Genomic DNA, 18144 nt, shown 5'->3' with positions numbered 1-18144 from the left:
ATAAAAATAAAAAAAATAAATACATTTTCTACCCAGGGTATCTCATCCTGTACAATGCATTTTAAGGCATTCACAGTTGAGAAAACCCAACCTACCATCGCAAAGATCTGCCTGGTGGACAGCGATACCTCAACAACAACCACCTGCCTCTCCTAGCGCTAGCAAAACACGGCACAACACAATGCAGAACTAATAATAGGTGTCTGCTAACCTGATATAAATTGCGCAAAATTGTGTTGAGCTCAGTGCCTCACCAGCATGGAGTTAGGCAAGATCGGAGTTGAGGTTATGCTGTCCCCGTACGGGCCACCAAATGAAGTAGAATAGTAAAGTATCGAACCAGGCAGAACTTCAGCAATGCAGGTTTATTAACAGCTGATAACATACAGGTTTATGTTCAAAGTATTACAAAATACAGGTCTAATTTATACAGTTTCTTACAATGCAAGCATATTAGATATAGGTATTCTTATCCTCTAACCAAATTGAAACAGTTGTGAATTGTTCTCACCTTGAACCAGAATGGGTCTTTTCTGCCAATTCTTGGGAACCCGTCACCTGATAGGGACCAGTCAATTGGCCACATTCTGGAACAAGTTAAGAAGTCTTCTCTGACTCGTACGAGGAGACAAGTTATGAACAGATACTTGCCCATTGGTTCTGACCTCTATGACCCGTGCAATAGGGCAGCATACACAGAGTTCAGCCTTATGAGCTCCTATCTGACTTGTCTGTCTAACAATTGTAGAGCTTGCATTTATATACCCTTTTCCAGGTCTTATCTTAACATTTCTCTTACATATGATTGGTCGCTAAGATCTACGTCAATGTAACTAACCATAAATCTGACACCTGTTCTACAACCAGATAAACGTAATTATTCCCAAAATTCCTATATGTTCATTAAAGTGATTTATAACTGGTTTTGTCCAATTAAAAACACCTGTGTAGAGACAGTCTGGCACCCAGCTGTGTTATCAAACTCTTCTCATCTTGATAAGATTTAACTAAGTTCAAGAATTACAGATTTATGACATTTGGGAAAATGAACTTTCAATAACCCCACCAGATGTGTTATATGTTTCACTATATGTATGTAATTTAACAGTTTTAATGAGGGCTCAAGCAGACCTTTGTTTGACCCTGTCAAACTTAATTTAATGTACTGTACATAACTTTAATTATTTCTAAACCACCTGTTTTCTTATCTTTATCTGTCTAATTTATATGCATTTCAGACTTGAGACAATTCTATATTACTTGAATCTATCCTAATGAACTTTCACCCAGTAGACTATCTTAATACATTTTCGAGAACACCTGTGTACAAGTACTTGTCATAAAGCAGAGGTCATTTAAAGTTCAACACTTAAAAATGAAGACTTTCTAAATCTGGAAAACACAGTATACATTATTAAAGATTAATAATTGTTGCTTTACTTATTGAATAATAATATTGATAAAACCACTACTATATAATAATATGAATAATAATAATAATAATCAATAAAATATATGCAAATCAATATATATATAATATGAAATACATTGGCTAATATGAGATTCTACAACAGCAGGTCAGAGTTTTCAAATATGGAGTTGTATAATGTAAGTAATCTAGGGATCAGTTGTTCCGAGTATGTGGAATATAACTCCACAGGCAGACCATCCGAGCCCGGGGCCTTTGATCTAGGGAACTCAGCGATTTCTTCTCTCGTCAACGGAGCCTCTAGCTCTCTAGTTTGTTCCTCTGTTAGTTTAGGGATTGATATTTCAGCCAAAAATGACTCCATCAAGGCGGTGTCACTCGGAGCTGTGGTGGTATACAGGGTAGCAAAGAATTCTCTGAATAGAGACGTTACTTCAGTAGGCTCTGTTACCAGAACATCACCAGGGGAGCGGAGTAAAATCACCACCGGAGGTCGTTCTTCACAATGCACCATATATGCAAGCAACTTCCCAGCCCTCTCTCCATATTCAAATGACTTTTGTGCCTCAGTAACTTTTACCTTGGTAACAGCTTATGTACCTCCCCCATTTTCCGCAGATGTGTTGGTAAAACTGTCACTTATGCTATTGTCTAGGCCTCCAGGCCCACTGTTATATATAGGCGATTTTAATGCAGTAATGAGCCCGGCCATGGACACAAAAGTTTAAAGGGGTTGTAAAGGTTCACGTTTTTTCACCTTAATGCATCCTATGCATTAAGGTGAAAAAACATCTGACAATACCGCCCCCCCAGCCCTCCCACTTTACTTACCTGAGCCTGTTCACCTGCTGCGCTCGCCCCCGATTTCCTCTTCGCCGCTTAGCCTGGCCGTTGATTGGCTAGAGTGGATGGATTGAAAGCAGCGCAGCCATTGGCTCGCGCTGCTGTCAATCACATCCAATGACGCAGCCGGGGGGTGGGGCCGAGTGATACAGTTGGCGGCTATAGCCGCCGGCTGTATCACGGGAGCGCGCCCGCAAGAACTAAACGCCATGCGAGAGAGCTCAAATGAAGGTGTTTAGTTCTTGCGGGGAGGAGCTGAGACAGCCGCCGAAGGACCTCAGAAGACCAGGAAACATCCTGACAGGATTTTTGTTCCTCCTAAGATATTTTCCCTTTTATATCCCATGGATGAAAAGTTCATCAAGAATTGGAGCATGCCAGCCGTAGATGCAGCAGTCTCTTCCTTAAACAAGAACTTAACTTGTGTGATGGATAATGCACAGGGCTGTTGACAAGAAACTGGGGTAATTATTAAAGGCTTCCTTTTCTTTGGGCAGTTCAGCTATTCAGCCAGCTGTTGCAGCAATTGGTATCTGCCAGTCCATAAAGGATTAGGTCATACGGCCTGACAGGCCTTACCAGGAGGATGATCTTGCTGAAAATAAGACAGATATTCCTTGAGCGCTGTGTTTTGCTGTTGATGCCTTCAATACAGCATGTTTCTCGTTTGGCTCTCTTGTCTGTAAATATGCGCAGACTTTTGTGGCTTAAGAACTGGTCAGCTGAGCTTCCTTGTAAGAAGTTATTGGCAGGTTTCCCCTTTTATGTTGAACATTTGTTTGGTGTTGATTTGGACAAATATATCCAAAAGATTTCCGGAGAGAAGCGTTCTCTACTTCTGGTGAAGAGAAGCACCAGGCGTCCCCTGTTTAAAACCCAGAGACTGCTCCCCCAGGTGTCTCAGTGCAAAGGCGGTTCCGCCAACAGGGCGCTAGAGCCACAGGGGCAAGCCACAAGGCCAGGGCCAGAAAAAGCCCTGGGTCCAAAGCTCTTCTAAACCCGGCACCAAGCCCTTCTTTTGAGGGGACGCCCCCACTTTATCGGGTGGGGGGAAGGCTGCTGCACTTTGCGGACATTTGGACAACAGTGGTTCAACAGTGGTTCAGGACGAGTGGGTCACCTCTACTATATCCCACGGTTACAAGCTGAAGTTACGAGGGGTTCCCCCTCAGAGGTTTCTAAGATCCAGCGTTCCCTCGGATCCTCCAAAAAGAAATGTACTTTTTCAGGCTTAGTTCATCAAGGAATGATTGTACAGGTTCCTGTAGCCGAAAGGGGCGCAGGGTTTTATTCAAACCTGTTTACGGTTCAAAAACCAAAGGCCCACAGGATCCCTGAACTATTCTCTACTAATCCAGTCCTTTCGGATGGAGTCTGTCCGCTCAGTTATAGCCTTGCTCCAGATGGGAGACTTTCTAGCCTCCATCAATATAAAGGATGCATATTTACACGTACTTATCTTTCAACCTCATCAGAGGTTCCTGCGATTTGCAGTAGAGGAACGTCATTTTCAGTTTGTGGCTCTACCCTTCGGGCTCCCCGGGTGTTCACAAAGGTTCTAGCACCAATACTGGGTCTTTTAAGGGCCTAAGGGATCTTGGTGCTCGGGTATCTTGATGACCTCCTGCTCAGAGATCACTCACTACAGGGTCTAGAACAGAGCATAACCTGCACAGTGGAGTAATTGGAAAGCTTAGGCTGGGGCATAAATACTGAAAGGTCAGCCTTGAGACCAGCTCAAAGTCTGAAGTATTTAGGTCTGATCTTAGATACGGTCCAAGCAAGGCTATTTTTGCCACCCGTAAGGATCTGTGGCCTGAAGGATCAGGTATGTCAGATAAGGGGCACCAGATAACCCTCCATTTGGCTTTGTATGAGTCTTCTAGGAAGGATAGTGTCCTCCTTCGAGGCAGATCCCTATGCCCAGTTCCATTCCAGGCCTATACAACAAGACATCTTGTTGGCTTGAAACAGGAGAGGACAAGCCCTGGATTATCCAATGTTCTTATCTCCTCGGGCACGCTTAAGCCTAAACTGGTGGTTGCAGGATTAGAACCTGCGAAAGGGAAGATCATTCCTCCCGGTAACTAGGAGAGTACTGAATACAGATGCCAGTCTCTCAGGCTGGGGAGCGACCCTAGAGGGGCTCACAGCTCAAGGGGAATGATCAAGGACAGAACAGATCCTTCCCATCAATGTCCTGGAGTTACGGGCAGTACATCTGGCCCTACGGTCCTGGACGGGGAAGCTACAGGACTGCCCTATCAGGGTTCAGTTCAACAATGCCACTGCAGTGGCCTATTTAAACTACCAAGGCGGTACCAGGAGTTGTTCAGCTCTGAAGGAGGTGAACCACATACTAGCCTGGGCAGAGGAACATCTGCCGATTTCTATCAGCAGTCCATATCCCGGGAGTAGAGAACTGGAAGACAGATTATCTCAGCCGCCAGCAGATCTGCCCAGGGGAATGGTCCCTACACCCAGGGATGTTCCAGGACATTTGCCAGTGTTGGAGATGGCCGGAGGTCGACCTATTGGCATCCAGGTTCAACTACAAGCTACAGCAGTTTGTGTCTCGAACAAGGGATCCTCTGGCAATCGAAGCAGATGCTCTGGGTAGTTCTCCCTGATTTATGCTTTCCGCCCCGGTCCCTCTCCTTCCACACTCGCAGGATTCGGAGAGAAGGGGGTTCCAGTGATTCTGGTGATACCAGCCTGGCCCAGAAGGCCCTGGTTCCCAGGGATTGTGAGACTGTCAATAGACAGGTCATGGACGCTTCCACGGCGCCCCGATCTACTGTCTCATGGTCCTTTATTCCTCCCCAATTTATAGTCTCTAAATTTGACAGCATGGCTATTGAAGCCAGGGTGTTGAAGTACCGTGGCATCTCGGGACCAGTGGTGTCTACCCTAGTGAATGCTAGAAAAGCTGTCACTAGGAAGATCTATCATAAGGTCTGGAAGACGTACATTGCTTGGTGTAAAGCCAGAAAATGGCATCCTCGGAAATACATGAGTAGAAGAATTCTCTTTTCTACAGTCAGCTGTGGAAATCAGATTGGCTTTGAGTACAATCAGAGGTCAGATTTCGTCCCTGTCCGTATTCTTCCAAAGTCCTTTAGCCTCTCATTCGCTGGTCCGAACCTTTATGCAGGGGGCAACTCATTTGCTTCCCCCCATTACGGCACCTATGTGTCCTTGGGACTTGAACTTGGTGCTGTCTGTGTTACAGAAACAACCATTTGAGCCTATCAGGGAAATTCCTTTAGATTTGCTGTCATGCAAGCTAGCCTTCCTGATGGCCATCACCTCGGCTAGAAGGGTGTCAGAGTTGGCGGCCCTTTCGTGCAGGGGAACCATACTTGATCCTTCACCAGGGCAGGGTCGTGTTACGACCTGTTCCATCTTTTTTGCCAAAAGTTGTGTCAGCCTTTCATTTGAATCGGGACATTATTTTGCCTTCTTTTTTCTCTCAGCCTCGTTTGGCAGAAGAGAGACGACTGCATTCCCTGGACGTTGTCCGGCCAGTCAAGGTTTATTTGTCTAGATCTGTGGAGATCCGGGGATCAGACTACTTTTTTGTTTTACCAAAAGGACCCAAGAAGGGGCAGTCAGCTTCCAAAGCTTCCATTGCCAATTAGGTCCGTCAATTGGTTATTTAGGCCTATGGTCTGAAACGTAAAGCTCCTCCCTTTAGGGTGAGAGCTAATTCTACCAGGGGTGTAGGACCTCCTTGGCTTTTCACCATCAGGTATCTGTGGCTCAGATTTGTAAGGCTGCTACTTGGTCTTCAGTGCATATGTTCACAAAATTTTATCACGTGAATGTTCAAGCAGCCGTGGATTCGGCTTTCGGCCACAGTGTACTGCGGGCTGCCTTATAAGGTCTGATGGCTATTGTTTGGCATGGTGTCTCCCTCCCCTCAAGGATGTCCCAGTAGGTAATGAATATTAGCCTAACTCTGTGTCATACTTACCTGTAAAAGCCTCTTCTTTGAGTACATCATGGGACACAGAGATCCCTTCCCTCTTTTTTTGAGGATTCAGTGCTTGCTACAAAACTGATGCACTCCCTGTATGGGAAGGACTTCCTGTCTAAGACTTTGTCTACCAGTGTCCATTCACCTAGAGATGGCTTATAACCCAGTAGGTAATGAATATTGGCCTAACACTGTGTCCCATGATGTACTCAAAGAAAAGGATCTTACAGGTAAGTGTGATGAAAAAAATCCTATTTGCAAGCCTTTACTGCGATTATTTGGGCTATTTTAACCACTTGCTTACTGGGCACTTAAACCCCCCTCCTGCCCAGGCCAATTTTTAGCTTTCAGCACTGTCGCACTTTGAATGACAAATGCGCAGTCATACAACACTGTATGATGATGATCGCCGTGATTGGGACTGATGTCCCTCTCACGGCCGCCGGTGATCGGCTTTTTTTTTCCTCCTCACGCTGTCAGTGCGAGGAGAAAAAATAGCCGATTACCGGCTCTGTTTACATAACACGATCATTGGCTGACAGCTGATCATGTGGTAAGGGGTCGGGACCGACCCCTTACTCTGATCTGTGATCAGGCGAGTCTCATAGACTCGCTGATCACCGTACGCGCCGCGCAGGCCGCTCGTGCACGGGACGACGTCAATAGATGTCCCGGCAATGTAGGTCCGCGCTGTCATTTGGCAATAGCGCAGATCTGAAGAAGTTAAATTGCTGAATTTTGTGATTATTTCCTTGAGAGTGCATTAACAACATTTTGCTGCTTTAATTGTAATAATTTGATAATAATTTGATTTACAAGTATATGTCAGCATTTGCATGAAGAGTGCACATTGCTAAAAGCTCTGCCATTTGTGAGAACCTTAAGACAGCAGTGCTAATGCATGTAGACTGAGGAGCTCCTTGCAAGGTCAGGAGCATAATGTATTACTTTCACAATTTGTGAGAAATAAAGTGAGCCAGTGGAGAAAGATTTTGCCTTTTGTAAGTCTGAAGTAGGTGTGTATACCAAAGTTGAAGACATCACATGGCACCAGCTGAAGCTTTTCGAACCCATTTCTATTTGTGAAATCAGATAATCCCTGTCCTCGTTTAGTTTTTGCAGGTCCTAGATTGTGGCCTAATTTTGCACATTTGGACAAAAAGTACAATCTGCCAGGAGTTTTTGTGAGACAAATCCTCTCCTTCCTGAACCTGGGTCAGGACCAATGTTTGGCTCTCAGCACTTTCCAGGGCCAGGTTTCTGCCTATATTATCTTGTTCAAGAGACAGTTTGTTCACTCTTTGATTTGGACCATTGTACATGGAGTCTACCATGTAGCTTCCCCTCTTTGTTCCTTGCTGAATCCATGGGAATTGTATCTCTCTGACTTTTAAAGATCAACGTTTGAGCCCATTCGAGACATTCCTCTCTACTCTCACCCACAAGATGATGGTCTTGTAGCCATCACGACTGTGAGGGTAGTGTTTGAATTGGCAGTCTTATCATGCCAGGAACTCTTTCTGGTTTTGCATAGGGGCAAGGTGATGATGAGGCCCAGGACTTCCTTCTTGACTGTAGTGTTCTCCCATACCTCTATCTGGCTCCAGTTCACCATAAAGAAAATTTCCACTATCGCCTGGATATGTCTCAGGATGTAAGAGTCTATCTCCCAGCCACTGTTTCTTCAGGAAGACTGCCTGCTTTAATACTCTAGATGGACCTGTATACGTACACTGGCTTCTCTGCTCATCATCTTTAGCTGTCTTTGGGTAGCAGATCATCATCCACCCCTTCCTATCAAGGGGCACCCTTCTAGATCTGTGTTTCTTGCTCTTTTCAGCATCAACCAACCTTTCCCAGTTTGCAAGGCTACCACCTGTTCTTCTGTTTTTGATTTTCTACCAGGCAAAATATCAGGCCTATTTTGATGCGAGCTTCCAGCATTCAATACTTCAGGTGGCTCTTTGAGCTGCAGACAGTCCCATTTCTGTGTTTTGTTTTTTTTGGGGGGTGTGTTAGCAGTTGTTGCTATGTTGCACACCCTACAGGCCGAAAATCGGACAAAAAAATATTGGTTTTACAAGAACCAGCTGTCTTTCGGCCCACGTGTACAGTTCTGTGTCCCTGCCTCACGGCCGGCTTCTGTCGAACGGGCATGCTGGGAAAAAAGCAGTCAAAACAGCATCTATTCAGTGCTGGCAGCCATTTGATCAGTGTGTCTTGGGGGGGGGGGAGCAGAGGAGGTCGTCCGCCTGCTGGGTTGAATAAAACAAACATTTTAGTGTGTACCAGTCTTAAAATTCCATGTTTCTCAATAGACAACAGTAAATACGATTTTTTTTTTTTTCTACTCTTAATAAAAAACTTTTCTTTGAGCCCAATCAGAGAGAGAGGTCATTCCCATCTGTCATTATTTTCATGCTTTTAGTACTCGTTTACTGCAAAACTGAGGCTTAATGGTTGTGGGCAGATTTCTTTGTGCTGTCTAGCATGTCATTTTTTTTAATGGTATAACCTGACAGTCTTAAGAATTTCTTTTGTCCCCCAATGGTCTCCAATAAAAGATTTTACAGCAGGCACAAACATTCTGTTATCGTTAGTAACTAGTTGCCTTTATCTTTGTATCTACATTTTTCCTGTCTCCTGCTGCCTTGTGCTTAGAGTTCGCATGGCAGGGTGCACTGGATCCTGTCCTTTAAGCACATCAAGGGGGTGAAAAAGGTTCTAACCAAAATCAAGAACACAGGGACATGACCTCAAACTAACCGGAGGAAAGTTCCAAACTAATCTTAGTATTATTTTCTGAAAGGGTAGTTGACGCTTGGAATAAACTTCCAGCAGAGTGAGACAGTCAATCATAAATGGCTTTAAACATGCTTGGGATAAACATAGATCTATACTCGGACAAAAAAGTTAACAAAAAAAATAAATAAAACTGGCAGACTTGAGGGACTACTGTCCTTTTTTTTTTTTTTTTTTTTTTCTATGTTTCTATTTTTCTAAAGACCAGTAGTCCCACTCGGAAGCTCTCTAAGAATTCTTTTAAAGGATAAGTTCACCTTTTGACAAAAAATTATAAATGCACAATTTTTTGCAGGTGAAAAAATTAGCATTTAATAATTTTTGTTTCTGGAGCCTGTAAAGCATTGCACCAGTGATCAGCAGATCTCTGATGCCATGCAGGTCTCCTGCAGATCTCTCATTGTATCGGCTTGCTAGTACCTTGTTGGAGGAAGCCAGTACATTCTGACAGGAAGAATGAACTACCACAATGCCATGGTAGTTCATTGAAAGCTACAAGCAGAAACCTGCAAAGGCTGCCAGACCTAGTGGTTTTCTATTCACAGATCGCTGTGAATGAGTGATGCTCAGCTGTAACAACGGGGAAGCAGGAGGTGCGGGGGCCGGTGCATCAGTAACATGTTCCATGTTACACCCCGAACATGGGTGTAACATGTTATGAAAGGTGAACTTATCCTTTAAACCTGACTTGCTGGCTTTTTCTATAATTCTAATTAAAGTTAAATTGAGGAGACTGCGTTCCTTAAAATCATCTAAAGTGTTTTGTAACTAACATTAATTGTGCACTGATTAATATAAATTATTTGTAAGGTAACAAAATGGCTTGTCTGTATCAGTTTTTTTGTTTTTGTATTTTTAAAAGTGATAATAATTAAGAAACACACAGCACGTAACCATAGTCCTATATAGTCCTATATTTTTTTTTTTATTTTTTTTTTTACAGGTAAATAATTACACTTTTTAGTTTCTACTAAGTTTTTGTTAAAATGGGAGCTAAAACCTATTTCAGATTTTTAGTTTCCCAATATTTCTTATTTGAATGCCTTAGAAATGATAACCCTTCTCCATGATATCCAGAACTATAAATATATTTTGGAGTAAGTTCCACTTTAATGCCAACATTTTATTAAAAGAATTTGTAACACCCAGCATATATTTTGCTAATGTTTTTCATTAGTGCTATATTAGTGCTATATTATATTATTATATTATATTAGTGCTCTTTACCTCGAGTGGGTGCATTGCTCTGTCGGTATCATAGAGAGGTCAGTTGATGAGGTTTTGGTGACATTAGTCAATAAGAGATGGTTTTAATAACAGCTGAATTTTTTTTTTTCAGTTGGGGATCAATGGCTGAACTACATATCCTTCTGTGGTCTCCGGACCCATGCTGAGCTGGAAGGAAACCTAGTCAGTGAACTGATATATGTCCACAGCAAGCTGCTCATTGCTGATGACAACACTGTCATTATTGGTAAGTAAACAAACTGTGTTCTTGGGTGCCGTTATCAAACCTTATTACATTTCTTTTATTTTTTTAAGGTTTCTCTGCTCTACTGTATTGAGTTGATAAAAAATATGTAATAAACCTAGGAGATCTGTTTATAAAAAGTCACAATTGATACTTTGTAGAATTTTTGTGTTATGATTCTGACTTCTACTAGTTTTCTTAAATGTCCTTGCATCGTCTGCCCTTTTCACCAAAGAAAAGGTGGGGAGGGACCTTTTTTTCTGCTTTTTTGTTCCATTTCTAAAAAGCTTGTAAAAATCTACTACTTTTTTTTTTTTTTGTTTTTTTCTTTTTTATATAATTTTTAGAATTTTTTTTTAAGTCAAAAAGAGAAAAAAACCTGCACAATTTAGAGGGAAATAAGGTGGTAAAATTAAATGCTGTTATTTCTCTGACCTTTTGTAAATGGGTCCCTAAGGTAATAAAAACAGGATGATACTAAATCTAATTCTGTGCAAAGATGCAATATTTGAGCGATGTGGGCTCAAAGGAATAAAACCCAGGAAGTACTCCACTGTTGAAATACATAAAAAAAAAAACTAAAATTTGCTAAGATGTATGTTGTCAAGCCACATTGCTTCTGGGAGAACGCCTTTTGGACAAACAAAAACTGCAGCAATCTGGCAAGTCACATGAGTTATTCGCAGATTTAAAACATTTCAAACTAAAGAACACTTTACCAACAGTGAAATGTGGCCCGGTTGTGTGTTAGGCCTCATGTACACTGCTGCTGGTAAACAAACATTTAGGAGCAGTTTGGCATTTTTTTCACCTGCCCCTGAACTCTCCTCTCCGTTATCTTTTCAGTAGATGTACACAAGGTAATTTATAGTCGTTTCTAGGCAGTTGAGTTTAGAAGCATTTTTTTTTAAACCAAAAAAATGCGTTCAGAACGGATGTTCAGAGGCATTTGAAAGGCCAAATGCCTGTAACGGCTTGTAAACGCAGTAACTCACGTTTAGGCGCATTTCGTTTACAGGCGTTTTTAAAAAAAAAAAAAAAAAAAAAAGGTAAATCGTTCAGGGGAGGTTGTAAAATGTCCTGTGTACATTAAGCCTTAGGGCTGCTTTGCTGAGTCTGGCATGGGGTTCCTTGAATCTGTGCAGGAAACAATGGAATATCAAGGAATTCTGGAGCAAAGCATAATGCCTAATGTTGGGCAGCTCTGTCTCAGTCCAGGTTATGACCCAAAACACATGGCTAACAGCAACCAAGAATTGCTAGGAATAACACATTTGGACGATTTGAAAGTAGCCTTCTATGTGCTTTGATCTGAAACCTACAAAATCATACTGTGGGGGGGGGTGTGCACACCCTAAAATGCGTTTACATTCAAGATGGTGTTGCTATAAGACCAACAAACCGTACAAAATGGATTACAGCGCACACATACAAAAATTACATTTAAATCCCCACTTCAGCCCCGGAGGGATTTACCACCTTTCTGACCAGAGCACTTTTTACAATTTGGCGCTGCGCTGCTTTAACTGGTAATTGCGCGGTCACACAATGATGTACCCAAAGAAATTTGCGTCCTTTTTTTCCCACAAATAGAGCTTTCTTTTGGTAGTATTTGATCACCTCTGCGATTTTTTTTTTTTTTTTTTTGCAATATAAACGAAAAAAGACCAAACATTTTGAAAAAAAAGATATTTTCTACTTTTTGCTATAAAAAAAATAAATACAAAAATACAATAAACTCAATTTTAATCATCAATTTAGGCCAGAAAGCATTCAGCCACATGTCTTGGGTAAAAAAAAAATTAAATAAGCGTATATTTATTGGTTTGCGTAAAAGTTATAGCGTCTACAAACTAGGGTACATTTTCTGGAATTTATGCAGCTTTTAGTTTATGACTGCCTATCTCATTTCTTGAGGTACTAAAATGGCAGGGCAGTACAACCCCCCCCCCAAATCACCCCATTTTGGAAAGTAGACACCCCAAGGAATTTGCTGAGAGTCTTGTTGAGCACATTGAATATTTTATTTTTTTTTGTCACAAGTGATTAAAAAATTACCAAAAAATAAATAAAACATTTTACACAATGTTGTCACTGAAATGATATATTGCTCAAACATGCCATGGGCATATGTGAAATGACACCCCAAAATACATTCTGCTGCTTCTCCTGAGTATTGGGATACCACATGTGTAGCACATTTGGCAGTCTAGCCGCTTACAGGACCCCGAAATCCAATCACCACCTTCAGGCTTTCTAAGGGCGTAAATTCTTGATTTCACTCCTCATTACCTATCACAGTTTCAGAGGCCATGAAATGCCCTGATAGCACCCCCCCCCCCCCCAAATGGCCCCATTTTGGAAAGTAGACACCCCAAGCTATTTGCTGAGAGGCATGTTGAGTATTTTGCAGATCTCGCTTTTTGTCACAAAGTTTTGTAAAAAAAAATTTCCTTTTTTTTTTTTTTTTTCATTTTCCAAAACAAATGAGAATTGCAAAATACTCACCATGCCCAAATGAGAATTGCAAAATACTCACCATGCCTCTCAGCAAATAGCTTGGGGTGTCTACTTTTCAAAATGTGTGCTATCTTGACATTTCAGGGCCTCCCAACCTGTGATAGGTAGTGAGGATTGAAATCACCTTTTTACGCCACTAGAAAGCCTAAAGGCGGTGATTGGTTTTCGGGGTCCCGTACGCGGCTAGGCTAAAAAAAGTCCTACACATGTGGTATCCCCGTACTCAAGAGAAGCAGCAGAATGCTGTTTGGAGTGTCATTTCACATATGCCCATGGCATGTTTGAGCAATATATCATTTAGTGACAACTTTGTGGAAAAATAAATAAATAAAAAAATTTTCATTTTCCGAAATTTGTAGCAAAATATAAAATATTCCATGGACTCAACATTGCCTATCAGCAAATAGCTTGGGATGTCTACTTTCCAAAATGGGGTCATTTGAGGGGGTTTTGACCTGTCCTGGTATTTTATGCACAACATTAAAAGCTTATGCCACACATCACCCACTCTTCTAACCACTTGAAGACCAAGCCCTTTCTGACACTTCTTGTTTACATGAAAAAAATATTTATTTTTTTGCTAGAAAATTACTCTGAACCCCCAAACATTATATATTTTTTAAAGCAAAGGTAGGTGTTGCAAAAAACACGCAGCAAGTTTTCAAACTGATTTTTTTTTTTTTTTTTTAAACTTTTGAATTTTATTGCACTAAAACACACTATATTGCCCGAATGTTTGGTATAATATAAAAGATGATCTTATGCCGAGTACGTAGATGCCAAACACGACATGCTTTAAAATTGCGCACAACCGTGCAGCGGTGACAAAACTACATATATCTTTAAAAGCCTTTACAGGTTACCACTTTAGATTTACAGAGGTCTACTGCTAAAATTACTGCCCTCGATCTGGCGTTCTCGGTGATACCTCACATGCATGGTGCAATTGTTGTTTACATATGACACAAGACCGACACTTGCGTTCGTCCTTTGTGCGCGAGCATGGACGGGAACAGGGATGCTTTTATATTATTATTTATTTATTTTGCTTTTTTACTTTGAAAAGGAATGGGTGGCCTCTAAGGGTAATGTCAGTAAGTATAAAATTTACAACAGCATTTGTTCCATCATCCAAAACTTAAATGGAATAAAGGTGTGGGAGCCTAGTCCCCATTCAAGGCTCACCAAAAACAAAGGGAGCAAATGGACTATCTCGGTACAGCGTAGAAAAATTTACAAATAGAATATATAGAAAAGGGTAAAAACTTATAAAAAATGTATTAATACATAACAATACAATTAAAACACATGTGACTTGGTCATACATAGTACTTTTTTACTTTATTTTTACACTTTCTTTTTTTTTTCTTTTTTTTTTGTATCATTTTTGTTATCAAAGAGAATGTAAATATTCCCTATGATAGAAATAGGTAGTGACAGGTAAAAAAAAATAAAAACAAAAAAATGGGGTCTATTAGACTCTAGATCTCTCCTCTGCCCTCAAAGCATCTGACCACACCAAGATCAGTGTGATAAGATGCTTTCCCAATTTCCCAATGGCGCTGTTTATATCCGGCGAAACCGAAGTCATGGAATGCTCGTAGCTTCTAGTTTCTCAGGCCATAGAGATGATTAGAGCCATTCTGATCTTTGATCGGCTCTATGATCAGCTGGTGAAACCTCCGGCTACATAATCAGGTTCCCCGATGGGACAGGAGAGTCAGAGAAAACCAGGGAAGATGAGGGAGGGGGTGGGGGATGTTCCCTCCCACTACTTGTAAATTAGCCAACAGAATTGTTTTTACATGAAAGCCGTCCGCAGGCTGAAAAGAACGATACCAAGTTGATGCCTAAACCTGCAGGCATCATTCTGGTATAACCACTCAAAGTCCAGCAGCATACCAGTACGTTGCTGGTCCTTGTTGGGCATATATTGTAATGTTTTTTTTTTTTTTTATGCAGCCTTTGGGCTTAACGAAAAAGATATTGATCGGTGGGTATCCCCACCATTAGAATACCGCCCTGCATAGAACCACTTCTAATGATGTGCATACATGCACCGTTTTTATATTTTTTTTTAAACTATGGTGGTGAAATCACCTCCTACAGTGGTGGAGTCGCTGATTTACGTATCATGAGAGCTGTTGCTGTCAAGATAAATAAATCAGTGCTGCAGTTGAATGGTGTAAAGCAAACAATGGTAACAATAAAACATTAACTCAATAAAACAACAATCTGTGCCAAAAAAACGAGTAAAAAATATATGTCGAAGCATGGGGACAATTCGCCCCTAATGTTGGGGGCAAATCACCCCTCCTCCCCTGCCCCCATGCTTTGGCATTTATGCTGCTCCTTTTTTTTTTTTTTCTTTAACTGTGATGGGGAAATCACCTCCTATAGCGCTGGAGTCGCTTATTTATGTATCGTGGGAGCAAACGATGTTGCTGTCAAGATATATAAATCAGTGCTGCAGCTGAATGGTGTACCTGAAAACAAAAAAATGGTTAACAATAAAACACAGGAAACCGTAAAGTATAAAAGAATTACATACCTGAAAAGCAAACATGATAAAACATAGTACAATAAAATATTGCAGTTAAGTATAAAATAGAGTAAAAAAAGAGCAGAACAATAGAGAGAACACTAAAACGACAACTTTTTTTTTTACACTTTTATTTGTTACAGTAACTGCAACGGTTCGGTTCCAGGTTCGGGTCTCTCAAAATGTGATGGCCTCTTTGGAGACCCTGTTAGTGTGTCCTAGTCTGTGCAGTGCTGTACCCTATGCTAATGCTCCACTAGTGTGTGGTAGCGTTCAAAACATTCACTCATGCAAAGACAAGGATGGTCAGCACAGAAGGAACAATAATAGTGGGTGTCAAGCCTATATGCGCGTTTCCTACAGACAACATTTTCTTTGGTGGGTTCGTTGGGTAGGAGTACCAGGGAGGACATGTGGAAAATGCCTCTCATGCAGCCATCTTACTGCATTTGCGTTGGGAAGTTGGGGCACAGCACCGTCTGGAAATGGAAGGACTGGTCTTGGCGCTTTGTATATTCAGTAGGGCAATATGACCGCAACTCACTCTTTTTATGCCCATGAGGAGGGATAGGCCCAGAAAGGTCTTAAATTCGGAAACCATAATAGGTTTCCACTCTCTGGCAAGGGTCAAATGGGGATTAGCGGCAATGAATTGACCAGCATACAAATTGCTTTGGTCCACAATAGATCTATAGAGATCTTCCATGAAAAACTGCGAATAAAAATCAAGTGATGTAAAATCAACTGTTTCCATCTGAATTCCGGGTTGACCAGTGAATGGGGGAAGTACGGGTGCTGCAGAAGTGGTGGGCTCCCAATTCAGATTGGCAAATGCAGCAGGAAAGGCACTATGGGCTGGACCGGCCTGTCTTTGTCTTCTTGGTGGCTGCAGGACTCTACTTGTGCTAGCCACCTCACCAGCTTGAACTGCACTTATGGGACTCGCCACATCACCACGTGATACTGCAGTGCTGGTTTGAATATGACCAGGGTGTACTAGGCCGCTGGTGCTTGCCGGTTCACCAGAATATGAACGGCACTAGCACTAGTACTGGCTCTCTGCTCCATACAAGAGCCCTGCGGTTCTTGCACCTCAACAGCAGAAGAACGAGGTCGGGTACGCCTGACCATGGCAGGGACCACTACTCCGTCGTCTGAGCTATCTGTCAGGGTGCTGCTGCTGTCTACAGGTTCGTATTCTAAACCTGAATCTGAAAGATGGGTGACTTCCACTTCACTCTCATCTGTCATGCTCAAACGTGTAGGCCTCTTCACTAGTGTACCTTCGATTGGACATTTTGGCCTCTAAATTTACTGGTACACTAGTGAGACTCACAGGGAAAAAAAAAGCACTTGACTGTCAGCGACTGCTTCAAAAGCTACCAAAAAACTGTTAGCGTTCGCAGGGATCAGGCCTGACTCTGCGAATGCTGCAGTTGTGTGTTGTGTTTTTGTAAGTGACAGTAATCGATTGATACTGCACTTGGATGGGATGAGCTGGGCTGGGCGAAAGGGGTAAACGCAGGTTCTAGCAGGTATCTGGGCTTATCCTGCTAACGCTGCGTTTTTGGGAACCCTAAACTAGTAGGGATGCTAGTATAGATCTGATCAGATATTGATCCATTCAGACACTATACTACTAAGGGAGGTGTATGGTGCGTGCGTGGGTGTTAGCGCTACTGGCACTAATCTGATGCCTGGGGCGATGCAGACCCTTACTGACACTAAAACCTAACTGATATCAACCGCCGGGCGATCAGGGGGTTAAACCTTTATTGTGTAATATACGGCAGGTGCCCTGACGCCATAAAAAAACAAACTAACCAGTGTTACCCGTAACACTAATACGGTGATCACTGGTGACAGGAGGTGAAAGGGTTAACTAGGAGGCAATCAGGGGGTTAAAACCTTTATTAGGTAGTATATGGGGGTACCTGATGCTATAAAAACCTGCGGTGAAACTAATCAACTAACTGGCTAACCCGTGACACTAATACGATGATCAGAATAAAGCTCTATTAGTGACACTGGTGACAGGGGGTGAAAGGGTTAACTGAGGGGCGATCAAGGCATTAAACCTTTTATTAGGGGGGTACCCTAGACCTACCTGGGCCTACTACTAACTGCCTTAACACTTATTACAGTCACAAATGACACCGATGCAGCGATCAGTGAAAAATCTGACAACTGCAATTGGTGACACAGTGACAGGGAGTAAAGGGGTTAACTGGGGGGCCGAACGGGGGGGTGACAAGTGTACCTATGTGTACTGGTGTTAGTGTAGGGTTGTGAAACTCAGTTTAGATGTCCTCTCTTCTCTCTGGAACGGAAAATAATTCCACGAGGGCAGATGACAGAACTTCCCCTGCCTGTGTTTACACTTAAACAGGCAGGGGAGGATTTGCCAGAACCGATCAGCAGGTCCAGGCCAGAAATCATTGGCCTGGACCTGAAGATTGATCGGTTCTGGAACGAATCCGACCGCTGCAGGCACAGGGGAGCGAGGGACGTACAGGTACGCCCATTTGCGTACCCGTGCCATTCTGCTGACGTATAGC

The 18144-nt window shown here is 42.2% G+C and overlaps 1 protein-coding gene across 2 annotated transcripts in view; it reads left to right on the top strand.

The window, feature by feature from the left end:
- PLD1 (phospholipase D1) overlaps positions 1-18144 on the top strand; it is a 240044-nt gene that overhangs the window by 192982 nt on the left and 28918 nt on the right. For both annotated transcript variants that reach the window (XM_073626226.1, XM_073626227.1), the window contains exon 23: positions 10393-10527. In XM_073626226.1, the coding sequence (XP_073482327.1) occupies positions 10393-10527 (135 nt within the window). The remainder of the gene's footprint in view (positions 1-10392; positions 10528-18144) is intronic.

The sequence above is a fragment of the Aquarana catesbeiana genome, linkage group LG04, assembly GCF_042186555.1.
Source record: "Aquarana catesbeiana isolate 2022-GZ linkage group LG04, ASM4218655v1, whole genome shotgun sequence".
Lineage (NCBI taxonomy): Eukaryota > Metazoa > Chordata > Amphibia > Anura > Ranidae > Aquarana > Aquarana catesbeiana.
Note: the sequence above shows the minus strand (reverse complement) of the source record. Positions and strands in the feature narration are given on the sequence as shown.